Source organism: Pogoniulus pusillus, chromosome 16, assembly GCF_015220805.1.
Source record: "Pogoniulus pusillus isolate bPogPus1 chromosome 16, bPogPus1.pri, whole genome shotgun sequence".
NCBI lineage: Eukaryota > Metazoa > Chordata > Aves > Piciformes > Lybiidae > Pogoniulus > Pogoniulus pusillus.
The window spans coordinates 22,243,174-22,263,987 of record NC_087279.1 but is presented as its reverse complement, the minus strand read 5'-3'; the positions used below and the strand labels follow the sequence as shown (position 1 = coordinate 22,263,987).

Here is a 20,814-nt window from a genome sequence, read left to right as displayed (position 1 = left end):
AAAAATATGATAACAGTCATTAGGAATAACACTCTGTGCTGCTGCATTTTTCATGTGCATATACAATTACTGGTTTCATTATTCTAGAGGCTTTCTTTGATTAACAATAAATGGAGGCCTTTCAAACCTGAATATGTCACTTCGATTTTGTATGCAGAGAATGTTAAAGACTGGTACAATACTTGCTTCCACTTAGACAAGAATGACAAGCAAATCAAATCCTAAGTGGAGGAGATAGATCAGTCTTTCCATCTGTAATGGAACTATCTTGCTCTTCTCTCTTCCTTCCGCTGCCAGACTTAGGCAGCGTTTGTACAGGGCCACTTCACAGTAACCTTTTAGCCCTGGACCATGCAACTTCTACTGCTGGCAGTACTTGTTGCCAGAAACTGCTCCAAAGACTGCAAAGGGCTATGCAGAGTGAAAAGCCTGAGCCTAGGAAGAGATTTTGGGGGATCAGACTTCTCATGTAAAGATCTGTGAGCTGAACAGAAGCCAAAAGGTGTTCACAGCCTGACTATTTCCCAAGGCAGCTGCTTCTCGGCAGCAGCACATGAAAAAGTGTCTACAGATGTAGTCCTTTATGCACTCACAAACTATAAATCCAAACCCCAGTGTTTCAGATAGTCTGTTACACAATGTTCAACTACTGCTGAAGATTTTAACAGCAATTCATTGTCAGTCAAGCACTACCCTGTCTATAAGGTCACAACTGCTTTTCTCCTCTAACTCCTTCCACTGAGAAAACAGCAATGTAAGGACAGCTAGATACAATGTCTGTGATTGATGCTGTGGTTTTACCAGGTCCTTGTCACTGTCCTTGGTGAAAGTCTTCTCCTTTTCATCTTCATTTTTAGTCCAGCTATATGAGATCATGTAGTTCATGATCGGAGGATGGTAGATGGTTTCTGGTTGGTTCCAGGTTACAAGTAATGCCGTCCTGTTCACAGGCTGCACTTTCATGTTGACTGGGGGAGTGCTGCAAGCTAAAGAACAGAAGGAAAATATATTAAGCTTTCTTAAATAAAGGAGAGAAAACAAACACAAAGAACTGTGCCTGGCTGACTCTAAGAGCCAGTTTTTTCTTCAATGCCCCTGCCTACAGTAATAGCTTAGATGGCAATCCACTGAGACCAATGGGATTTAATACCACCTGCAGCTGCTTTCTACTCTCCAGGGTGAAGAGAGCAAGAGAACCTATTCTCTGCAGGCAGGTTGCTTAATTTTCAACTTATTTTCAGTCCTGATGTTTGCACATACACTTTAACTTGGTCACTGAAGAGCTCTGCAATGTAACATTAAGAACTCAAGTCGAACTGAACCTCAGCTTCCCTGGCCCACAATTTCCTGCCATATGAAGGGCATAACTACACTCCAGTATGACCTGCAGGCCCTGCAAGTTGTTTCAACCTCCTAAGATGTCACCACTACTGGACCAATAATTACTTCCATCATAATCTAGTATGCTGTTCACATGAGCAGAGATTACTCTACACTCCTCTTATCTATCTTTTTTGGTTTCATACATTCCCAACTATGTGTCAGAAACGTATCACCAGTGCAGGGATGAGTGGCACTCAGTGGCCCTTGGCCATCTCCTTCTTCTGGCAGGCATGGGAGCCCACCAGCCAGCCTCTGAAAGCTGTGCCTCCCTAACCCTGCCCACATCAAGGAGGCACTGGTTACTTCTCACTCAAGCCACATCAACAGAGGAGCATCTTAGTTTTCAACTTATTTTCAGTCCTGATGTTTGCACATACACTTTAACTTGGACACTTAAGAGCTTTGCAATGTCACATTAAGAACTCAAATCAAACTGAAGCTGAACTTCCCTGGCCCACAATTTCCTGCCATATGAAGGGGATAAGTACACTCTGGCGTGTTCTGGACCTCTGAAGATGTCGACACTATTGGATCAATAATTACTTCCATCATGACCCAGTACATTGCTCACATCAGCAGAAGCTACACTCCTCTTTTCTATCTTTTTTTGTTTCATAGATTCCCAATCATTTGTCAGAAATGTATCACCAGCACAAGGCTCACAGGCTCACAGGATGTTAGGGGTTGGAAGGGACCCAAGGAGATCATCGAGTCCAACCCCCCTGCCAGAGCAGGACAATCCTATCTAACACAGATCACAGAGGAACACATCCAGACAGGCTTTGAAAGTCTCCAGAGAAGACTCCACAACTTCTCTGGGGAGCCTGTTCCAGTGTTCTGTGACCCTTACAGTAAAGAAGTTCCCCCTTGTGCTGAGCAGAACCTCCTGTGCTGCAGCTTCCATCCATTGCTCCTTGTCCTGTCCTAGGGAGCAGTGAGCAGAGTCTGTCCCCCGACCCTAGCCAGCCTTCAGCCTTCTAAGTCTTCTCTTCTGCAGACTAAGCAGCCCCAGGTCCCTCAGCCTCTCCTCATCAGCCATGCCCTCCTGTCCCCTAATCATCCTCCTAGCCCTCTGCTGGACTCTCTCCAGCAGATCCCTGTCCCTCTTAAACTTGGGAGCTCAAAACTGAACACAGTATTCAAGATGGGGTCTCCAGCACAGGATGAGTGGCACTCAATGGCCCTTGGCCATCTCCTTCTCCTGACAGGCACGGGAGCCCACCAGCCAGCCTCTGAAAGCTGTGCCCCCCTCACCCTGCCCGGAGGCACTGGCTGCTTCTCACTCAAGCTGAAGTCGGTGGCCACATCAGCAGCAGAGCAGCTTAACCCGCGGGCAAAAACACAGTTTGTGCTTACTGCAGACACCAAACCCCGAACTTCGGGAGGGAGGACCAAGCCCAGGCGCAAGCCCAGCACCTGCAGCAGCAGAAGCAGGCGTTGTTGAAGGCACGGCGATGTGAAGGTCAGGGTACCGAACGCGGAACACTAGATGGCACTCATATGCTACCGAAAAAGCGCATCCTGCGCTTCCCAACCGCTCACATCTCTCCCCAGCCCTAAAAATCATGTCTAAAACACACAATTCAAGACAGAGTCTCACATTCTCTTCCCCAATATAAACTCTGACCCAAGAAAAATCACTTGCAATGACACCTGAAAACATGTGCCATGGCAAAGGAGCTGGTCTCTTCTGCCAGGGAAAGCCAAAGTGTCACCCAGCCCATCACGCTGAGGCTGTTTGCAGAATTGTTTCTCCCAGTAGGACTTTTCCATTTAAAGCCAACACATTCAGCCTGTTTGTGCTCTGCGGGTATGTGAGTGCATGTATATTCGGCCTTTATTTCACTTCTAAAGAGTCCTGACAGCACTGAAGGGGAGAAATGTCTGTTCCTAATGCCTGGACTTGCAGGCTGGTCATGTAGCTCTGCTGTTACACGGCTGAAATAGCTCCAGTTCCTAAATAAAAATGATTAAATGCTGTAAACACCAATATTGCCAGCACAATGGAAAAATATCTGTCAAGTATATTTGTGCAGTTGTAACTCACATTTTGTAGCTAGCTCGGTGGAGAGAACATTTATTAGAGGTGGGCAGGAAAGGTCTTTGCCATTCGCTTCTGCCATGAGTGCAGACAATCTTGCAGTTTTGCTGGAGAACTTTCTGTGTGAACCAGAAGGATGATCCAGAAAAGCACACAAACCCTGCAGTATCTCTGACCATCCACAAAACAAGTAGGAGTTTCTACTGGCACTGAGTTGAAGGGACCAAAATGGCATTCTGCTGGCAACGTCACAGAGCTAGAAGCAACACACTGGCCTGCTGCCCACAGACCCCTTCTCTCTGCAGGGCGCCTGCAGGGCCGTGGTGCTGTAGAGCACAACAGGAAGGTGGCCAGGGCTCAATCAAGAGGGTACAGCTGAAAGAAGTTGCTGTTGTCACTATTTACAGAGCTCCACAATCCTTGGTATGCCTCTCCATGCTCACCTCTTTCCGCCGAGATGGTCAGATCAATTCTCACTGACATCACTGTTTATTGATAACTGCACCAATAAATCAGGACTGCCCCCTTTGAAGCCCTTTGTCATCACAGAATTATGCTTCAAAATGCCAGGCCAGCCTTTATCTCTCCATCTAATCAAATCCTATCAGAGACAGGAGTGCAGGGTGAAGGACTACCCAGACCTATAAGTCTTACCCAGTCCTCCTCCTTCAGGAGGACATGCAGGGATTTATATATTTAAAGTAATCATGCATCAAATTGTTTTAGTAATAATTCAACCAGGTAACCTTCACAAGAGACTAAGAGATCTACTTTAATTGCAACCCCCCTCTGAAATCAGCCAGCTGATTTTCTGCAAGGACCACAAGCCATCCTAGGGAGGGTGAACATTCATGTCCTCTATTCCATGCCACCCTTGGCAGAGAAAAGAAGTGGTTATTTCCCAAAGGTAAATAGGAGACTGTCAGGCTCAAAGTTAGGAATCATAGAATCAACCAGATTGGAAGAGACCTCCAAGATCATCCAGCCCAACCTATCACCCAGACCTGTCCTATTAACCAGACCATGGCATTAAGTGCCTCATCCAGGCTTTGCTTGAGCACCTCCAGGGACGGCAACTCCACCACCTCCCTGGGCAGCCCATTCCAATGGCAATCTTTTTCTCTGGCAACGACTTCCTCCTAACATCCAGCCTAGACCTCCCCCATCCAGCCTGTCAAGGTCCCTCTGCAAGGCTCTCCTACCCTCCAACAAATCCACACCTGCTCCAAGCTTGGTGTCATCTGCAAACTTACTGATGCTGGACTCAATCCCCTGGTCCAGATCATCAATAAAGACACTGAACAGGACTGGGCCCAGCACTGATCCTTGGGGGACACCACTAGTGACAGCTGCCAACTGGATGTGGCACCATTCACCACTACTCTCTCAGGGAAGAGACCCTCCCTGACCCAGCACCCTGATCCAGTGCAAATTCATGAGCACTTTCAAGGAGCTGAGTGACTCCAACGACTTACCTGAGAGATTTTGAAGAGGACAAACCCCATTCACAGCCTGCTAAAGGGAGACTAAATTTACAGCAGTGCTCTTTCACAGGAAATATTACACATTTTTTCATGACTTGGTATGACTTTGTTCCAGTTACTCCAAGGCACATAGCAGTACCTGAAGTAATTAAGTAATAACCAACCATTTCTCTTCAGTCACTTCTCTCTCTCTCTCTCTCTTTTTTAATGGCTTACAAATGGGCAAAAAGAAATCTTTTTTTCTCTCAAATGAAACCTATGGTTTTATTAATTTAACCAAACCTGCTCAGGACACAATGGAATTAAAAAAAAAACCACACCAAAAACAACAAAAAACCCTCCACTTGATCTAATAATTCAATGTGATGATTTAATTAAAGTGATACATAATAATGTAGCAATATCTGAAAAGGAAGGAAAGAAGTGTAATGATTTGACCATCTCTAAAAGAACTGGTGTTTTAGAATCACAGAATCAGTCAGGGTTGGAAGGGACCACAAGGAGCAGACAGTTTCAACCCCCCTGCCATGGGCAGGGACACCCTACCCTAGAGCAGGCTGCCCACAGCCTCATCCAGCCTGACCTTAAACACCTCCAGCCATGGGGTCTCAACCACCTCCCTGGGCAACCCAGTCCAGGCTCCCACCACTCTCATGCTCAACAACTTCCTCCTCACATCCAGCCTGAATCTCCCCACCTCCAGCTTTGCTCCATTCCCCCCAGTCCTGTCACTCCCTGACAGCCTAAAAAGTCCCTCCCCAGCTTTTTTGTAGGTCCTCTTCAGATCCTGGAAGGCCACAAGAAGGTCACCTGGGAGCCTCCTCTTCTCCAGACTGAACAGCCCCAACTCTCAGTTTTCCAGAGCTCTACTTTTCCTTTCAACACTCTGTGTGCCTTGGATTTTGGAAAGAAGATTAAAAGAAGCACAGGTTCCTGGCCTTTTCTTTTTCCCCCTTCTCTTTTTTCTTTCAGATATGCAGCCAAAGGACAAACAGAAATACACAGAGGTTGGGACATGGAGGGAGAAGTCTGCATCTTCCTCTAAAGTGGAAAAAAAAAGACATACTGAAAAGAAAGGTCAGATTTTCCTTTTCATTTTTCGTTTGTTTGTTTAAGCTAGGCTAAATAAGCAGAAAGAAAAAAGGCTGTGAATTTGGGATGGCTGAAGAAAAAGAACTGAACTCACTAAGCAGCAGCATCTCACACTGAAATAGCAGACCTCAGCTGCTTTCAGGAAGAAGTATTACTAATGCTCTCCCTTAAAATCAGACCCTAAGGGGTAACAGAAGCATAGAATAGAATCATTGAATGGTTTAGGCTGGAAGGGACTTCAAAGCTCAGCCAGTTCCAAGCCCCTGCCATAGGCAGGGACACCTCTTACTAGAACAGGTTGCTCAAGGCCTCATCCAACATGGACTTGAACACCTCCAGGGAGGTTGTGGAGCACAGAAGCACCCAATGTGATCAAAGATCACATTGGGTGCTTCTGTGCTCCACAACCTCCCTGGGCAACCTGTGCCAGTGTCTCACCACCCTCACTGCAAAGAACCCTTTCCTAACATCTACTTTGAATCTCCCCTCTGCCAGTTTAAACCCATTACTCCTCATCCTGTCATTACAAGACCTTGTCAATAGTTCCTCCCCAGCCTTCCTGTAGGTGCCCTTCAGATACTGGAAGGTCAATAAAAATATCTGGGGAGGGGCTTTCAGGATGTCTTTTTGTGATGCAGTGCAATACTGAATGTAGACCTGACCTCACAAAGCTCTAGCAGGACACCAAAGCCACCATGCCCTGCCCCAGCAGACCACTGAAGGCAGAAAAACCTCACTAGGGTCACAAGGGTAGATGCACACAACAGGCAAGTACCATGAGCATGCCTCACAGCAGGCAGCAATGTGCTGAATGGGACACATCTTGGAGCTCTTGGAGCGAAAACAAGAGAGGGACAGGAGATGCTGGAGAGGCTCCAGTGGAGGGCTGAGAGGATGATGAAGGGACTGGAGCACTGCCTGATGAGGAGAGGCTGAGGGACCTGGGGCTGCTTAGTCTGGAGAAGAGAAGACTGAGAGGGGATTTAATATATGTTAACTATCTGAGGGCTGGAGGTCGGGGCCAGGGTGGGGACAGGCTCTGCTCACTGCTCCTATGACAGGACAAGGAGCAATGGGTGTAAGTTGCAGCACAGGAGGTTCCAGCTCAACACAGGGGGGAACCTCCTTACTGTAAGGATCCCAGAGCACTGGAAAAGGCTCCCCAGAGAGGTTGTGGAGTCTCCTTCTCTGGAGACTTTCAAGGCCTGTCTGGATGTGTTCCTCTGTGGTGTGTGCTAGATTGTACGGTCCTGCTGTGGCAGGGGGGTTGGACTGGATGATCTCTTTGGGTCCCTTCCAATCCCTAACATCCTGTGAGCCTGTGAGAACAATCCCCCTCGCCCTCCTGTTGGGGATGACCTGAACAAACACACTGGCTCCTGCCTATGGAAAAGTTCTGCAGAACAGGCAGGGCTGCATGGGTGCATCAGGAGGAATCACAGAGTCACAGAACGTCAGGGGCTGGAAGGGACCTCCAAAGCTCATCCGTGTAGAGCAGGATCACCCAGAGCAGATCACACAGGAACACATCCAGGTAGGTTTTGAATATATCCAAAGAGGGAGACTCCACAACCTCCTTGGCAGCCTGTTCCAGTCTTCTGTTGCTCTCACAGGGAAAAAAATTCCTCCTCACGTTTCCATGGAACTTCTCATGCCTCAGCTCCCACCCATTGCCCTTTGTCCTGTCACTGGGCATCACCCAGCAGAGCCTGGCTCCATGCTCTGGGCACTCACCCTTCACATCTTTATAAACATGAATGAGGAAGCCCTCTGACCTGAGCAGGGCAGCCTCAGCCAGCGTTTCCAGCTGCTGGCTATGTGTGGGGGCTATCTGGGAGCTTGACACGGTCATTGCCAGGGAAGGTAGGGGGCAAACCAGCATCTTGGCTTAGCTTTGTCTTCCCGGGCTCACTCAAGCCAGGAGCAAACCTGTTTGCCACTCACAGACAAATGTAGCATGCTAATACAGCCCTGAGTGCTGGCCAGGCCAGCCAGGCAGCAGAGAATTATTTTCTTCATGTTAAAAACATTCCAACGGCCTGGAACAACAAAATTAATTAAACAACTCTGCATTATTCATCTCTCCCTTAATTTGATTTGTATGTTGTATTTGGCTACGTAACCTCCATGAGGCTTTCCTAACTGAAGCCTGATAAAGCTTTATCCAAAAGCTCCTGGCAGCTCCATTTCAGAGAGATGAAAGGCAAACAACAACAACAACAACAACAACAAAAAAAGGGCTTATTGTTTAGCAAAAATTAATCACTGATATTAAGATACACCCAGGAATGCAGAAAGGGCATAGAGGGGAACGTGACAGTTTGGGGTTGTCTTTATTCAATCACTCTGCTTTTCCCTTTCAAAGGCAGAAATGCAAACTCAGCCACACTGTCTGGGTTTCATGGTGCTTTTGGAATCTGCTACCTGTGGTTACAAAAAGAGCTATTCAGGGAAATTCTGAGAGAGCACAAGAACCATGCATTTGCTTGTTTCTTGAATGCTTTCTCCCTGTAAAACAGGTGCCTCCTAGGAGGAATCCAGTGGCACAGGGCTCAGAGGCATTTATAACGTCCTCTAAAGCTGTTCTAAGTTAGCTCTTCCATACATAAAAATGTCAACACTTTAAAGGTAGTTATTTCTAGCTGTGCTATGCCCTCTTTTGGAAAAAACTCTCCCTCCTGCTGCATGTCTCATAATGCAAAACTGTCATTCCTCTTCTCAGTGCTGTGGGACAGACGTTGTGGGATGAAACCCTGGCAACTTTCAGCACGGAGAAGGAACATGCCAGTGGAGTCCTGAATCCCTCACAGTGAGATCAGCAGGGATCTGCTAAGGCAATTTATACCTGAAATGAATAACTACTGGCACCAGGATATAGCCACTGGCACCAGGATATGCCCACAGGCCATTGCTGGATCAAAGTCTTGTTTGGCTGGAGCTCTTGGCTGTAAAGTGAGATGTCAGCACAGGGGTTTCATGCCCTGGACAAACTTGGTGGCCAAGCTTTTGGAGGAGAGAGGATGCTCCTTTACCCACTAAGCAGTTGGAGAAGCCAGTCCTGCTGAACAGACAGACCACTTGCTGCTGCTGTAATAAGACCCAACTCAGCCACAAGTTTCTCTTCTCATTTAAGAGAAGCCTGAAAACTGTGGTAAGTTCACTCAGCTTTGTAGTCCCCAGGAACCCAACTGAAGACAAGATGAAAGTGATGCCATGAACAGAGAAGGGAAGAAGAATACTTTCAACTATATAAACACATATAAATACACAGATACATATGTTCCTCCTCATCATTAGACCCTCAAAACTTCAAGTAAACTCTGATATGCAGAAAGATGAACTATATACCGAAATCACAGAACCTGCACTTGCTTTCAGTGCCATGCCGACAGTGCCATGGTAGGAGAAGTGATACAGTGCCAGATTCACAGTATCACAGTATCACACAGTATCACAGTATTATTAGGATTGGAAGAGACCTCACAGATCATCAAATCCAACCCTTTACCACAGAGCTCAAGGCCAGACCATGGCACCAAGTGCCACGTCCAATCCTGCCTTGAACAGCCCCAGGGACGGCGACTCCACCACCTCCCCGGGCAGCCCATTCCAGTGTCCAATGACTCTCTCAGGGAAGAACTTTCTCCTCACCTCCAGCCTAAATTTCTCCTGGCACAGCCTGAGGCTGTGTCCTCTTGTTCTGGTGCTGGCCACCTGAGAGAAGAAAGCAACCTCCTCCTGGCCACAACCTCCCCTCAGGTAGTTGTAGACAGCAATAAGGTCTCCCTTGAGCCTCCTCTTCTCCAGGCTAACCAATCCCAGCTCCCTCAGCCTCTCCTCGTAGGGCTGTGCTCAAGACCTCTCCCCAGCCTCGTTGCCCTTCTCTGGACACGCTCAAGCATCTCAATGTCCCTCCTAAACTGGGGGGCCCAGAACTGAACACAGCACTCAAGGTGAGGTCTGACCAGTGCAGAGTACAGGGGCAGAATGACCTCCCTGCTCCTGCTGACCACACCATTCCTGATGCAGGCCAGGATGCCACTGGCTCTCTTGGCCACCTGGGCACACTGCTGGCTCATGTTCAGGCAGGTATCAATCAGCACCCCCAGATCCCTCTCTGTTTGGCTGCTCTCCAGCCACTCCGACCCCAGCCTGTATCTCTGCCCCCAGCTTGGTGTCATCTGCAAACCTGCTGATGACTGACTCCATGCCCTCATTCAGATCATCTATGAAGATGTTAAAGAGCATGGGGCCCAGCACTGATCCCTGAGGGACACCACTAGTGACTGGGCTACCTTGCACTGGTGTGATTCAGCTGGAGATGCTTCAGAAGAGATTCTGATCCATAACAAACACCAGCAGCCTTTGGGCTGTTGGGTTCAATCTCAGAGTTCAGCCAGGGCTGTACTCCCAAGAGATAACAAATAGACTATGAGGATCACACACAGAGACAACACAGGTTTCAACGCACAGAGAAGTGCTAAGAGGCATCCTTAGAACACTGTTCCCCCTTCTCCTATGACTAAATGTTTGCAATATTTTGGCTTTACTTTAGTGTACACTGCTCACTTCTCAGAGTGCTTATAAACAGCATTATTAATTTATAAGGACAACTGCTTTAAAGTGAAGCATGCATTTTTCCTTTACCTTTGCCTGCACTTCGCCAGCAGGCATTTGCAAGCTCTGGAGCATGCTGTGCACACAAATATTTGTGTTGATCTACTTCAATCCACAGGCAGAATGTAGCTAGGAGACAGACTATTTATCTTCCCTGCTCTTACCTTCCTCTATGCTTCAAACAGACAGGGTTGTTTCTTAAGGTGTGAGAGACACTGACAGCCGCTGCACTTGTTTTATGAGCCCAGTGTAAGAACCTCCTGAGCAAACTGGCAGGTGGGGCACTTCTGATAGAGGGGCTCTGGACAAGCTGGGGTTTGCCCCTGTGTTGCATGCCTGTTTCCTGAGGTGAACACAGAGCCAGCCAGCATTTGGATTCACTCCTGCATCGCTTTCCTTGTAGCATTTGAGTTTCCATGGCGTCACAGCAACAGACCCAGTCCTCCTGAAAGCCACGGATGGACTCTGTGGGGTTGGAGCCCAAACATTTGATATGTTTGACAATTACTGATTCTACAGCTGTGGCCCAAATCCTTGGCAAGTGCAGATCAGCCTCGCACCATCAGCTGCCAACAGTGGGCTAAACTGATGCCTGCCAAGGATCTGCCCTGCAAGTTTAGTGTTTGTACTGCACACAAGCAGGCAGGCACACAGAGGGCAACCTGTGTTTAAAGTGTACACCTGTGTCCTTATTTACACTGTGCCTGATGCAACGTGTGACCACGTTCAGTGGCATGTGTGACCACGTTCAGTGGCATGTGCTGTGTCAACAGAGAGACAGAAGGATCTCCTGCCAGAACAACATGTATTTACCATGTTAGCCAAGCCACCCTTTCCCAGTGCCTTGGCGAGGGCTGCTTGGACAGGGGAGCATAGAAAGAACAAGCCAACAGGGCTGGTGGAACATCCCAGTGTGTGACTGAGGGATGCCCAAAATCAGACCAGGAAAACAGGTTCACTTTCATAGCTTCTGGAGACTTTTTCCAACATAAGAGATGGGCTGCAGGCACTCATGGTCCAAAGCAGTGTCAAGATTGAAATTAAAATCAGTACTTCTGCAGGCCAAACAGCTGGACTGGAAGGTTGGCAGTGCAGAAAGGAATCCCCTGCAGGTGTAAATGGAATAAATCATCAAGCTCCCTTACAAGCACTCAGCTCCTCCAGCTTCAGTGGCAGCTGTGAACTCAAATCATACTTAAACTTTCACACTGAATTTCTCTTGCTCTTTTGCTTTGGGGTCTTTATAATCTCTACACAAGTGCAAGTTTTCATTAATAACTCCACTGGCAAGCTGTCTGCTGCATCCAGGCGCAGACACACATGCTGCTCCCGTTACAGCCACACAGAAGTCAGTACTAGTGAAACCAGAACCTTGCAGAACAGAGCCACAGCAAGTGGAAGCACAAGACCTATGTCAGGTATGTCACAAGCCCACAGGATGTTAGGGGTTGGAAGGGACTTGAGATCACCCAGTCCAACCCTCCTGCCAGAGCAGGACAATCCTATCTAACATAGGTCACACAGGAACACATCCAGACAGCCCTTGAAAGTCTCCAGAGAAGGAGACTCCACAACCTCTCTGGAGCCTATTCCAGTGCTCTGAGACCCTTACAGTAAAGAAATTCCCCCTTGTGTTGAGGCAGAATATATGTACCACATCTTTTGGTATCTGATCCCCCCTTAAAATGGGTCAGATGATTTTTTTATCCCTAAACACTTTGCCTTCCACTTGACTGATCTGAGACTCCTCAGAAGGCAGCAGCCTTTCCTTTTCTGCTTTTGCATGATATGCTCCAAGACAACTGCATAGATGAGGACCCAGCACTGCAGAACAAGATGTGGATGAGCTGGAAGGAATGAGATACGGAGAATGAACACACTGATTTCTGCCTAAAATGTGATTACAGCAGGTACTTGAGGTGCACAAGAAAGGAGACTCTCCCAGCAACAGGTCAGTACATTTACTTGGAGCACTGAGGCTCAGTGGCAGCCAGGCAGATCTGTAGTGCAAAGAAGATGCAGAGCAGGCAATTAGCAGCATGGTGTTACCAGCCTCAAGTGCAACCTTTTGCACCGAGCCAGTCTGCTGCAGCAACAGAAATGCTAATAATGATCCAGAGATTTATCTGCACCTGCAGATTGTGCTAAGGTGCTGGCCTGATTAAAGGGGAATGGGAACCAGGAGAGGACAATCTTCATAACAAAATGAAATAAAAAAGGAAAGTAGAAGAAGAATCCCAGTTAACCAAGGAAATGTGGGAGAAGTTGTTCATTTATAAACCCTCCAGGATTCTTCTAAAGGACAAGCTGCAATAGTACACATATTGTAAATTAAACAAAAGGGCTCTTGCTTATTTCCATTTTCCCTAAGATACTTAAAGAAAATAAATAATCCTTGTTTTGCTCTAGCAAGCCCAAGTTAGGAGCTCAACAACGTATCATTTAACATTTCCATTTACTGTGTTGTTGTTTTGGGTAGATTACACTTACTGCTACAGAGTATTCTGTGGCCATTTGGGTTTGACTGAAATATATAAATGGCATTCTGCAAGAGCAGAACTTTTCTGGCCTCCCAGAGAGAACCCCAGGGCATGAAGAGACTGCAAAGTTGTTTTGAAAGGGTTCTCATAAAACATGGACATTTAGAAAGCAAAACCAAATTACTGGGAGTAATAACAGAGGCTATAAACGAGACAAAGAACTTATTCTCATTCAGAAACACTGCTGCCAATGCTCTAAACTATCTGCCTCAAAATGGTGATGTCACTGCTCTGAATCTCCAGAACTTTGGAGGCTGCTGCACTGGAGGTGCACTCTAAGGTGACGGTGCCACAACTGTGCAGAAAGGGCAATACCTTCATTGGAGGCTTCATTTAACTTCAGACATCATAAGCTGTGAAATAGTATCACACACAGTACCACCAGGGTTGGAAGAGACCTCACAGATCATCAAGTCCAACCCTTTACCACAGAGCTCAAGGCCAGACCATGGCACCAAGTGCCACGTCCAACCCTGCCTTAGTGAATAAGAACTAAACTGCTTTGTGTGAGCAGAGCTGCACCTTTGGCTGCAGGTGGATAGCTGCATAAGGAAACTGAAAATCATGAACTTGCACTATTTATTACTGTAAATATTGGTTTAGATTAGGTAGTACACAGCAAAACTCTGGATAATACAGAGGAGTGGACTGTGCTGGTTTGAGGCTAATTGGAATATTTTAATGAGAGAAATTAGATTATTTGCTGTGAAAAGAAAGTAAGATGATAGAATCATAGAATCAACCAGGTTGGAAGAGACCTCCAAGATCAAGCCAGCTGGGTTAGTCTGATTAATCTAGTGGAAGGGGGAAACTCCAAACCCACTACAACTATCTGCCTTGAAATGGTGATGTCACTGCTCTGAATCTCCAGAACTTTGGAGGCTGCTGCACTGGAGGTGCACTCCAAGGCAATGGTGCCACAACCATGCAGAAAAAGCAATACCTACACTGGAGGCCTTCATTTAACTTCAGACATGAGGAGCTGTGAAATAGTGAATCATAGAATCAAGCAGGTTGGAAGAGACCTCCAAGATCATCCAGGCCAACCTAGCACCCAGCCCTAGCCAATCAACCAGACCATGGCACTAAGTGCCCCAGTCAGGCTTTGCTTCAACACCTCCAGGGACAGCAACTCCACCACCTCCCTGGGCAGCCCATTCCAATGCCAATCACTCTCTCTGCCAACAGCTTCCTCCTAACATCCAGCCTAGACCTCCCCTGGCACAACTTAAGAATGTTTCCTCTTGTTCTATTGCTGGTTGCTCAGGAGAAGAGCCCAACCCCCCTTGGCTACAGCCTCCCTTCAAGTAATAGCAGACAGCAATGAGCTCTGCCCTGAGCCTCCTCTTCTGCAGGCTGCACACCCCCAGCTCCCTCAGCCTCTCCTCACAGGGCTGTGCTCCAGGCCCCTCATCAGCTTCGTTGCCCTTCTCTGGACACCTTCCAATACCTCAACATCTCTCTTGAATTGAGGAGCCCAGAACTGGACACAGCACTCAAGGTGTGGCCTGACCAGTGCTGAGCACAGGGGAAGAATAAGAACTAACGTGGTTTGCTTGAGCAGAGCTGTACCTTGGACTGCAGGTGCATAGCTGGAGCTGCAAAGCATGCAGGAGGGAAAATCCAAGTGTCTTTTATCCACAGTTTAGTGGCATTAAGTTACGAGGACTTGCAAACTGTGTGCCATTACTGTGCAACGAAGAACACTGCTAGAGAAATGTCCCAGCTGTTCATTTAGAGTCCAAAGCTAAGGAAGTTTTACTAGAGTGAATTTATGACTGCTCATTATTTAACTTAGTCTAAGATCATAATTAAAGATGGTACTCTAAGGCGAATTCCCACTGATGGGAAACAGCATCATTTGAGACTCCAGCGAAGAGTAATCAGACACCTTTGGGGAAGTAATCAGGCATCTGTGAAAGAAAACTCTGATGTCAAGAGCCCCTCACATGGGATGCTTGTTTAAGTGTTGTAAGGCTTGCAGCACATTTAATGAGACTGAAAGGTTAAAGGGGTTGTTTTTCAGCATTGAAAAAACATAAAGAGAAAGAGACATTTGATGGTGGTAATCAGCAGCAAAATAAAATGGGCAAATACTGTTGCATATGAGGTACATCTCAACAAGGAAATGAAACACCTTTTCCTCCAGATTTTCCATGCCTACACCTTTACTGAAGCAGGTAGTATTTTGTAAATACATCTCTGCTTGATGGGACAACATGTGAAAGTAGTAAGGAGCAAGCAGACGTAGGTCCTTGAACTGGATGGAGTTTATGTAAGGATTCAGTTTGTCCCTGAAGAGCCATGTACACTATCAAACTGAGAAATAATTAGCAGTGCCTCTAGCACAGCTGCTTGAAAGCAGCCCACCAAAAGGCTGGAGCACATATGTGATGTGACAGAGTGACACAGTCCTAAGCCACAGAGGACAGGCCAGAAGAGAAAGTCTGGAGAAGAGAAGACTGAGAGGACATCTCATCGATCTGTACAAATATCTAAGGGGTGGGTGTCCAGTGGCTGGGGCCAATCGCTGGTCGGCAGCAATAAGCCAAAGAGCAACAGCTGCAAACTGGAATATAGAAGGTTTCACCTCAACATGAGGAGAAACTTCTTTACAGTGAGGGTGACAGAGCCCTGAAACAGGCTGCCCAGAGGGGTTGTGGAGTCTCCTAGTCTCCTTCTCTGGAGACTCTCCAAACCTAACTAAAGACCACAGAACCAACCAGGTTGGAAGAGACCTCCAAGATCATCCAGGCCAACCTAGCACCCAGCCCCGTCTAATCAACCAGACCATGGCACTATGCCCCATCCAGGCTCTGCTTGAACACCTCTAGGGACGGCAACTCCACCACCTCCCTGAGCAGCCCATTCCAATGCCAATCACTCTCCCTGTTAAGAACTCCCTCCTAACATCCAGCCTAGACCTGCCCCAGCACGATTTGAGACTGTGTCCTCTTGTTCTGTTGCTGGTTGCCTGAAAGAGACCAACCCCACCTGGCTACAACCTCCTTCCCATCCTGCCTGGATGCATTCCTGTGCGAACCACCCTAGGGGATCCTGCCTTGGCAGGGAGGTTGGACTTGATCTCTGGAGGTCCTTCCCAACCTCTAAGGTTCTGTGATTCTGTAACAGGAGGCAATTTTAATAGAGACAGTCATGTGCAAAAACTGACCCAGTGTCACTGATACTTACAGTGACTGATGAATACAGTGCTGGTTTAACACATCTGTACAGAGAACCTCTAACTTCTCAACACTTTGTATAAGTCAGTACTGCAACACTGCTGAGTGACAAACTTCACAGGGCTTATCACCTGCATGGTTTCACAACCCAGCACGATCCACTGTACACCTTGAATTCCTCAAAGTTTCACCTTGAAAAATATTGTTGTGTGATGGTTTATTATTCATCCTCCAGTCTCTACAGTCACACAGCTGAACAGTATTTATCCTGAGTGGTATATTTCAGAAGTAAGGAACTGCATGGGGTTGGGTTTTTTTTTGTGGAACAGCTCCAGGGTCAACTTAAAAATTAAGCTCAGCTCCTGGGCTTCAATTGAGCACAAGTCTTAGGCATATCCTTCTATCCCAGGCATACAGACAGTCCTCATGAGAGCTGCTTTAAATCTGCTTTTGTCAACAGCAGGAAAAAATGAGATAATGAAAGCAAAGCAAACTCTTCTTGTTAAACTGCAGGGAAGCTGGTGTTTTCACCCCCAAGTGAAGAATTAGCCCTCTACACTATTTCAAATTAGATGAAATATCACAGAATCACAGCATGTCAGGGGGTGGAAGGGACCTCCAAAGCTCATCCACTCCAAGCCTCCTGCAGAGCAGGATCGCCTAGAGCAGATCACACAGGAACACATGCAGGTGGGGTTTGAATGTCTCCAGACAGGGAGACTCCACAACCCCCCTGGGCAGCCTGTGCCAGTCTTCTATCACTCTCACAGGGACAAAGTTCCTCCTTGTGTTTAAATGAAACTTCCTATGCCTCAGCTTCCACCCATTGCCCCTTGCTCTATCATCAGGCATCACCCATCAGAGCCTGGCTCCAGCCTCCTGGTACTCACCCTGCTCATATTTATAAACACTGTCACCATCTTGTATTCCAAGGATTGAAAACACTGCGCCTTTGTGCTAGTTTGAGCCAGCTGGGATATTTTGGTGAGAAGAATTAGATGCTAGGCTGTGAAAAGGAAACAATGCTGATGTGTGCTGCACTCACAGGCTTGCTGAGATGTATAAGAACAAGAACTCAAATATAGATAAGAGAGTCTCTCTCTGGGCTTTTTGGGTTGCACTTCTCTCTCTAACCTGCCTGACTAATCCATCTGCTTCCTAACCCCTCTGGCCCACCCTCCAAACTACCTTGACTGTAAAGCAAAGTCTGAGGTAAGGCAGAGGGGTGGGGAGAAGGTGGAAGGGTGGTTGGGAGCCCCTCCTGGGGACTCTGGTTTCTGGGAGGGCTGTTGTGTTTCTGTATTACTTTTAACTTGTATATTTCTGTCTATAGCTGTATAGATTATAAATACCTGCTTGTATCTTGTGCTAAGCTGTGAATATAAAGCTTCACTCCTTAACTTCCAGCCGCTGAGTCTAGCCTGGGTGATTCTCCAAAGTGTGTGTGGGGCAGGTAACACCCAACTATCACAACCTTCCTTCATGGCCTCTTTAAAATTAAAGAAATTAAAAAAATAAAAAGGAAGAGGAAGAAAAGAGCAACTGCAAAACAAAAGGCTGGTAACATTCATACCAGCTACCAAACCGCATCCAAATGTACTGACAGTTTGGCTGACCTAGAATAGCCTTTCCCAGAAGATGTTTTCTTTACCAAGTGCCACCACTTACAGGGCTTTGCTAAGGAAATGCTCAGAAGGCTGCCATCGAGTGAGAAACAGCTTTCCTCCAGTGTATCTGCAGGTTATGCTACTGGGCACAGCTCTGCGACCCGAGATAGCTTCGATAGCTGGGAGCTGTTTGGTGCCAAAGCGTTAAGGGTAGGGTGTTTGTCAAGGGGCAGTGGCAGAGCTGCGCCGCTCCCTGCTGAGCTGAGATTCCCTACTCACCAGGCAAGTCTGAAACTTATTCTGAGCATTATGCAAATTGTTCTGGGCACATTTTCCTCCAGAATAAGAAAGACTTACATAAGGAATGCTACGCTGTTGTCTAGATTAGCCATACTGCCCACGGACTTAATGGAGTGTGACAGAGGAAACAGGCTGCAAAAACTCACACCGACAAACCAGCCCAAACTTCCCCTCCACAGCTGAAGGCCATCACGAACCATATCATCCTGCAGCAAGTAAAAGCCATTTTCCTGACCTTGACTCTTTCTGCAATGCACAGAGGTAAGTACAGGGGAGGGCAGACAAGAGGCAAGGCGTGACAGCCAGTGGTCACGTTGCTTAATGCAATGTGGAAAGCACTGAGATGCAACCAGGAGGTGTGCAGGAGAATCTGCATAAAATACATTTGTTATGCAAGCCTCCACTTTCGTATTTGTATGCTAGGCTGGCTGGGAAGTGCTCTGCACGCTCAGCTCCTCAGTACTTGGGCATGAATAACACTATATAAAGAAGTACTGTATTTACTAGCTGAATAAACAATAGGTTTTGCTTTCACTCAAGTATTACGACTTCAACTCATTTTAGTTATATGTCAGTAGTTCAGAATGTGCAGTGGACCAGGCACATCATCACTGTTCACCTTTGTCAAAAGAGGGGCCAGAAACATCCACGTTGTTGTATCTCTGGAACAGCTATAACTCATCCCTGTAACCTTTGGAGAATACGCTACAATCCATTTTCCGTTAGCGACACAGCAGCAACCTATTTATTTTTAAGTTCATGAACAAAATGCACCTATTTTCAGTCTCCCCTGGTGTGCACACAGCCCAAAAAGTGACAACTTGACAGAGCCGTTACAAAAAGGCTGCCTGCCCGGCCATTAGCCTCCTATAGCAAAAGCTCAAGGGGACAAACCAAATCACATCCCACGCTCTGTGTTGTGAGACCACGGGAAATGCATGCCCACCACCTCAGGGGCTCACCTCAGCACTCATAAGCTCAAATTCCTGGCAGGCAAACCCACAGAGCATTATGGTATCTGGATGTGATGGGAGATGATCTGCTCAGGAAATCGGGGACTGAGCTATCTAACCATTGGTCAGGCCACACCTTCAGTGCTGTGTCCAGTTCTGGGCTCCTCCATTTAACAGAGATGTTTTGATGCTGGAAGGTGTCAAGGGAAGGGCAGCAAGGCTGGGGAGGGGCCTGGAGCAGAGCCCTGTGAGGAGAGGCTAAGGGAGCTGGGGGTGTGCAGCCTGCAGAAGAGGAGGCTCAGGGCAGACCTCATTGCTGTCTACAGCTACCTGAAGGGAGGTTGTAGCCAGGTGGGGTTGGGCTCTTCTCCTAAGCAACCAGCAATAGAACAAGAGAAAACATTCTTAATTTGTGCCAGGGGAGGTCTAGGCTGGATGTTAGGAGGAAGCTGTTGGCAGAGAGAGTGATTGGCATTGGAATGGGCTGCCCAGAGAGGTGGTGGTGTTGCCGTGGTGAAGTGGCCTCTTCTCAACCTGAATATTTCCATGATCCTGTAATGGTTGTGCAGCTCCCTTTCTCCTGCAGACTGGCTCACATCATGACAACTAAGCCATATGTGTTTGGTTGAATCTGAGCCCTTAATCTGACTTCTTAAAGACCAAAGTCAATGAGAATCTTCCCAGTTATTCAAGTGTTCCTTTGGCACCAACACTTCTGATTTCAATATCATCCCATTAACTACAGACCTTAGCATTTGCTATGCTCTGGCAAACTCATGGGATTCAGCTATTTACTGTGGGGCTGAAAATCACCCAAAGCATTTTTTCATAATCTTAAAAACCATCCAGTGAGGTGAGGAATAGGCAGGCAGATGGCCAAACCAGTAAAAGCTTCTTAAATATTACACCACATATACCAGAAGTATTTTGGCTGCACCCAAAATACAGACTAGTTGGTTTTGTCACTTTTAACATAATGGAACCTATTAACTTCCATCACTATTTTGGGTAAGTAATAAGGGCAGAGGATAACTGCAGAAATAAATATTGACATGTGTTGCTGAAAACTGCAGGCCAGAGCATCAGAGCAGAGTAGGTTTTCTTCACTCCCAAGATCTCCCTCTCACCTTTGATGTAAATTCTCTGTCCCAAGGCTGCCTTTAATGTGCATGAGGTTTGTGTACGTGTATATTACACATATAAAAATAAGCATGCTCACAGAATAATGAGCCCTGAGAAATCCACTCCTCCAGCACTCTCCTGGGAGGGTGAGCTTGCTGAACACAGCTGTTTTCACAATTCATGTCCTCTACAAACTACACTCTCTGTGCCTGGCCAGGTGAAAATGCCAGGCACAAAAGGGAAGCTTGTAAATCTGCTTAGCTGTTTCCTTCTGAGAAATTGCTCCTCTCCTCCTTAACTCTACTCAGAACTGGTTAAACACCAGGTATTTTTTAAATAGAGTGAGGTTTAACAAGGTTAAGTGCTTGCAGGGTTCTACACTTTGGTCACAACAACTCCAAGCAGCACTACAGGCTGAGGACAGAGTGGCTGGAGAGCAGCCATGCTGAAACAGACATAGGGATGCTGGTAGTAGTTGAACATGAGCCCCAGC

At 47.0% G+C, this 20,814-nt stretch overlaps 1 protein-coding gene across 4 annotated transcripts in view; it reads right to left on the bottom strand.

Annotated features, from left to right (window-relative positions):
• PTPRG (protein tyrosine phosphatase receptor type G) overlaps positions 1-20,814 on the bottom strand; it is a 623,046-nt gene that overhangs the window by 126,059 nt on the left and 476,173 nt on the right. For all 4 annotated transcript variants that reach the window (XM_064156968.1, XM_064156969.1, XM_064156970.1 and 1 more), the window contains one exon: positions 802-986. In XM_064156968.1, the coding sequence (XP_064013038.1) occupies positions 802-986 (185 nt within the window). The remainder of the gene's footprint in view (positions 1-801; positions 987-20,814) is intronic.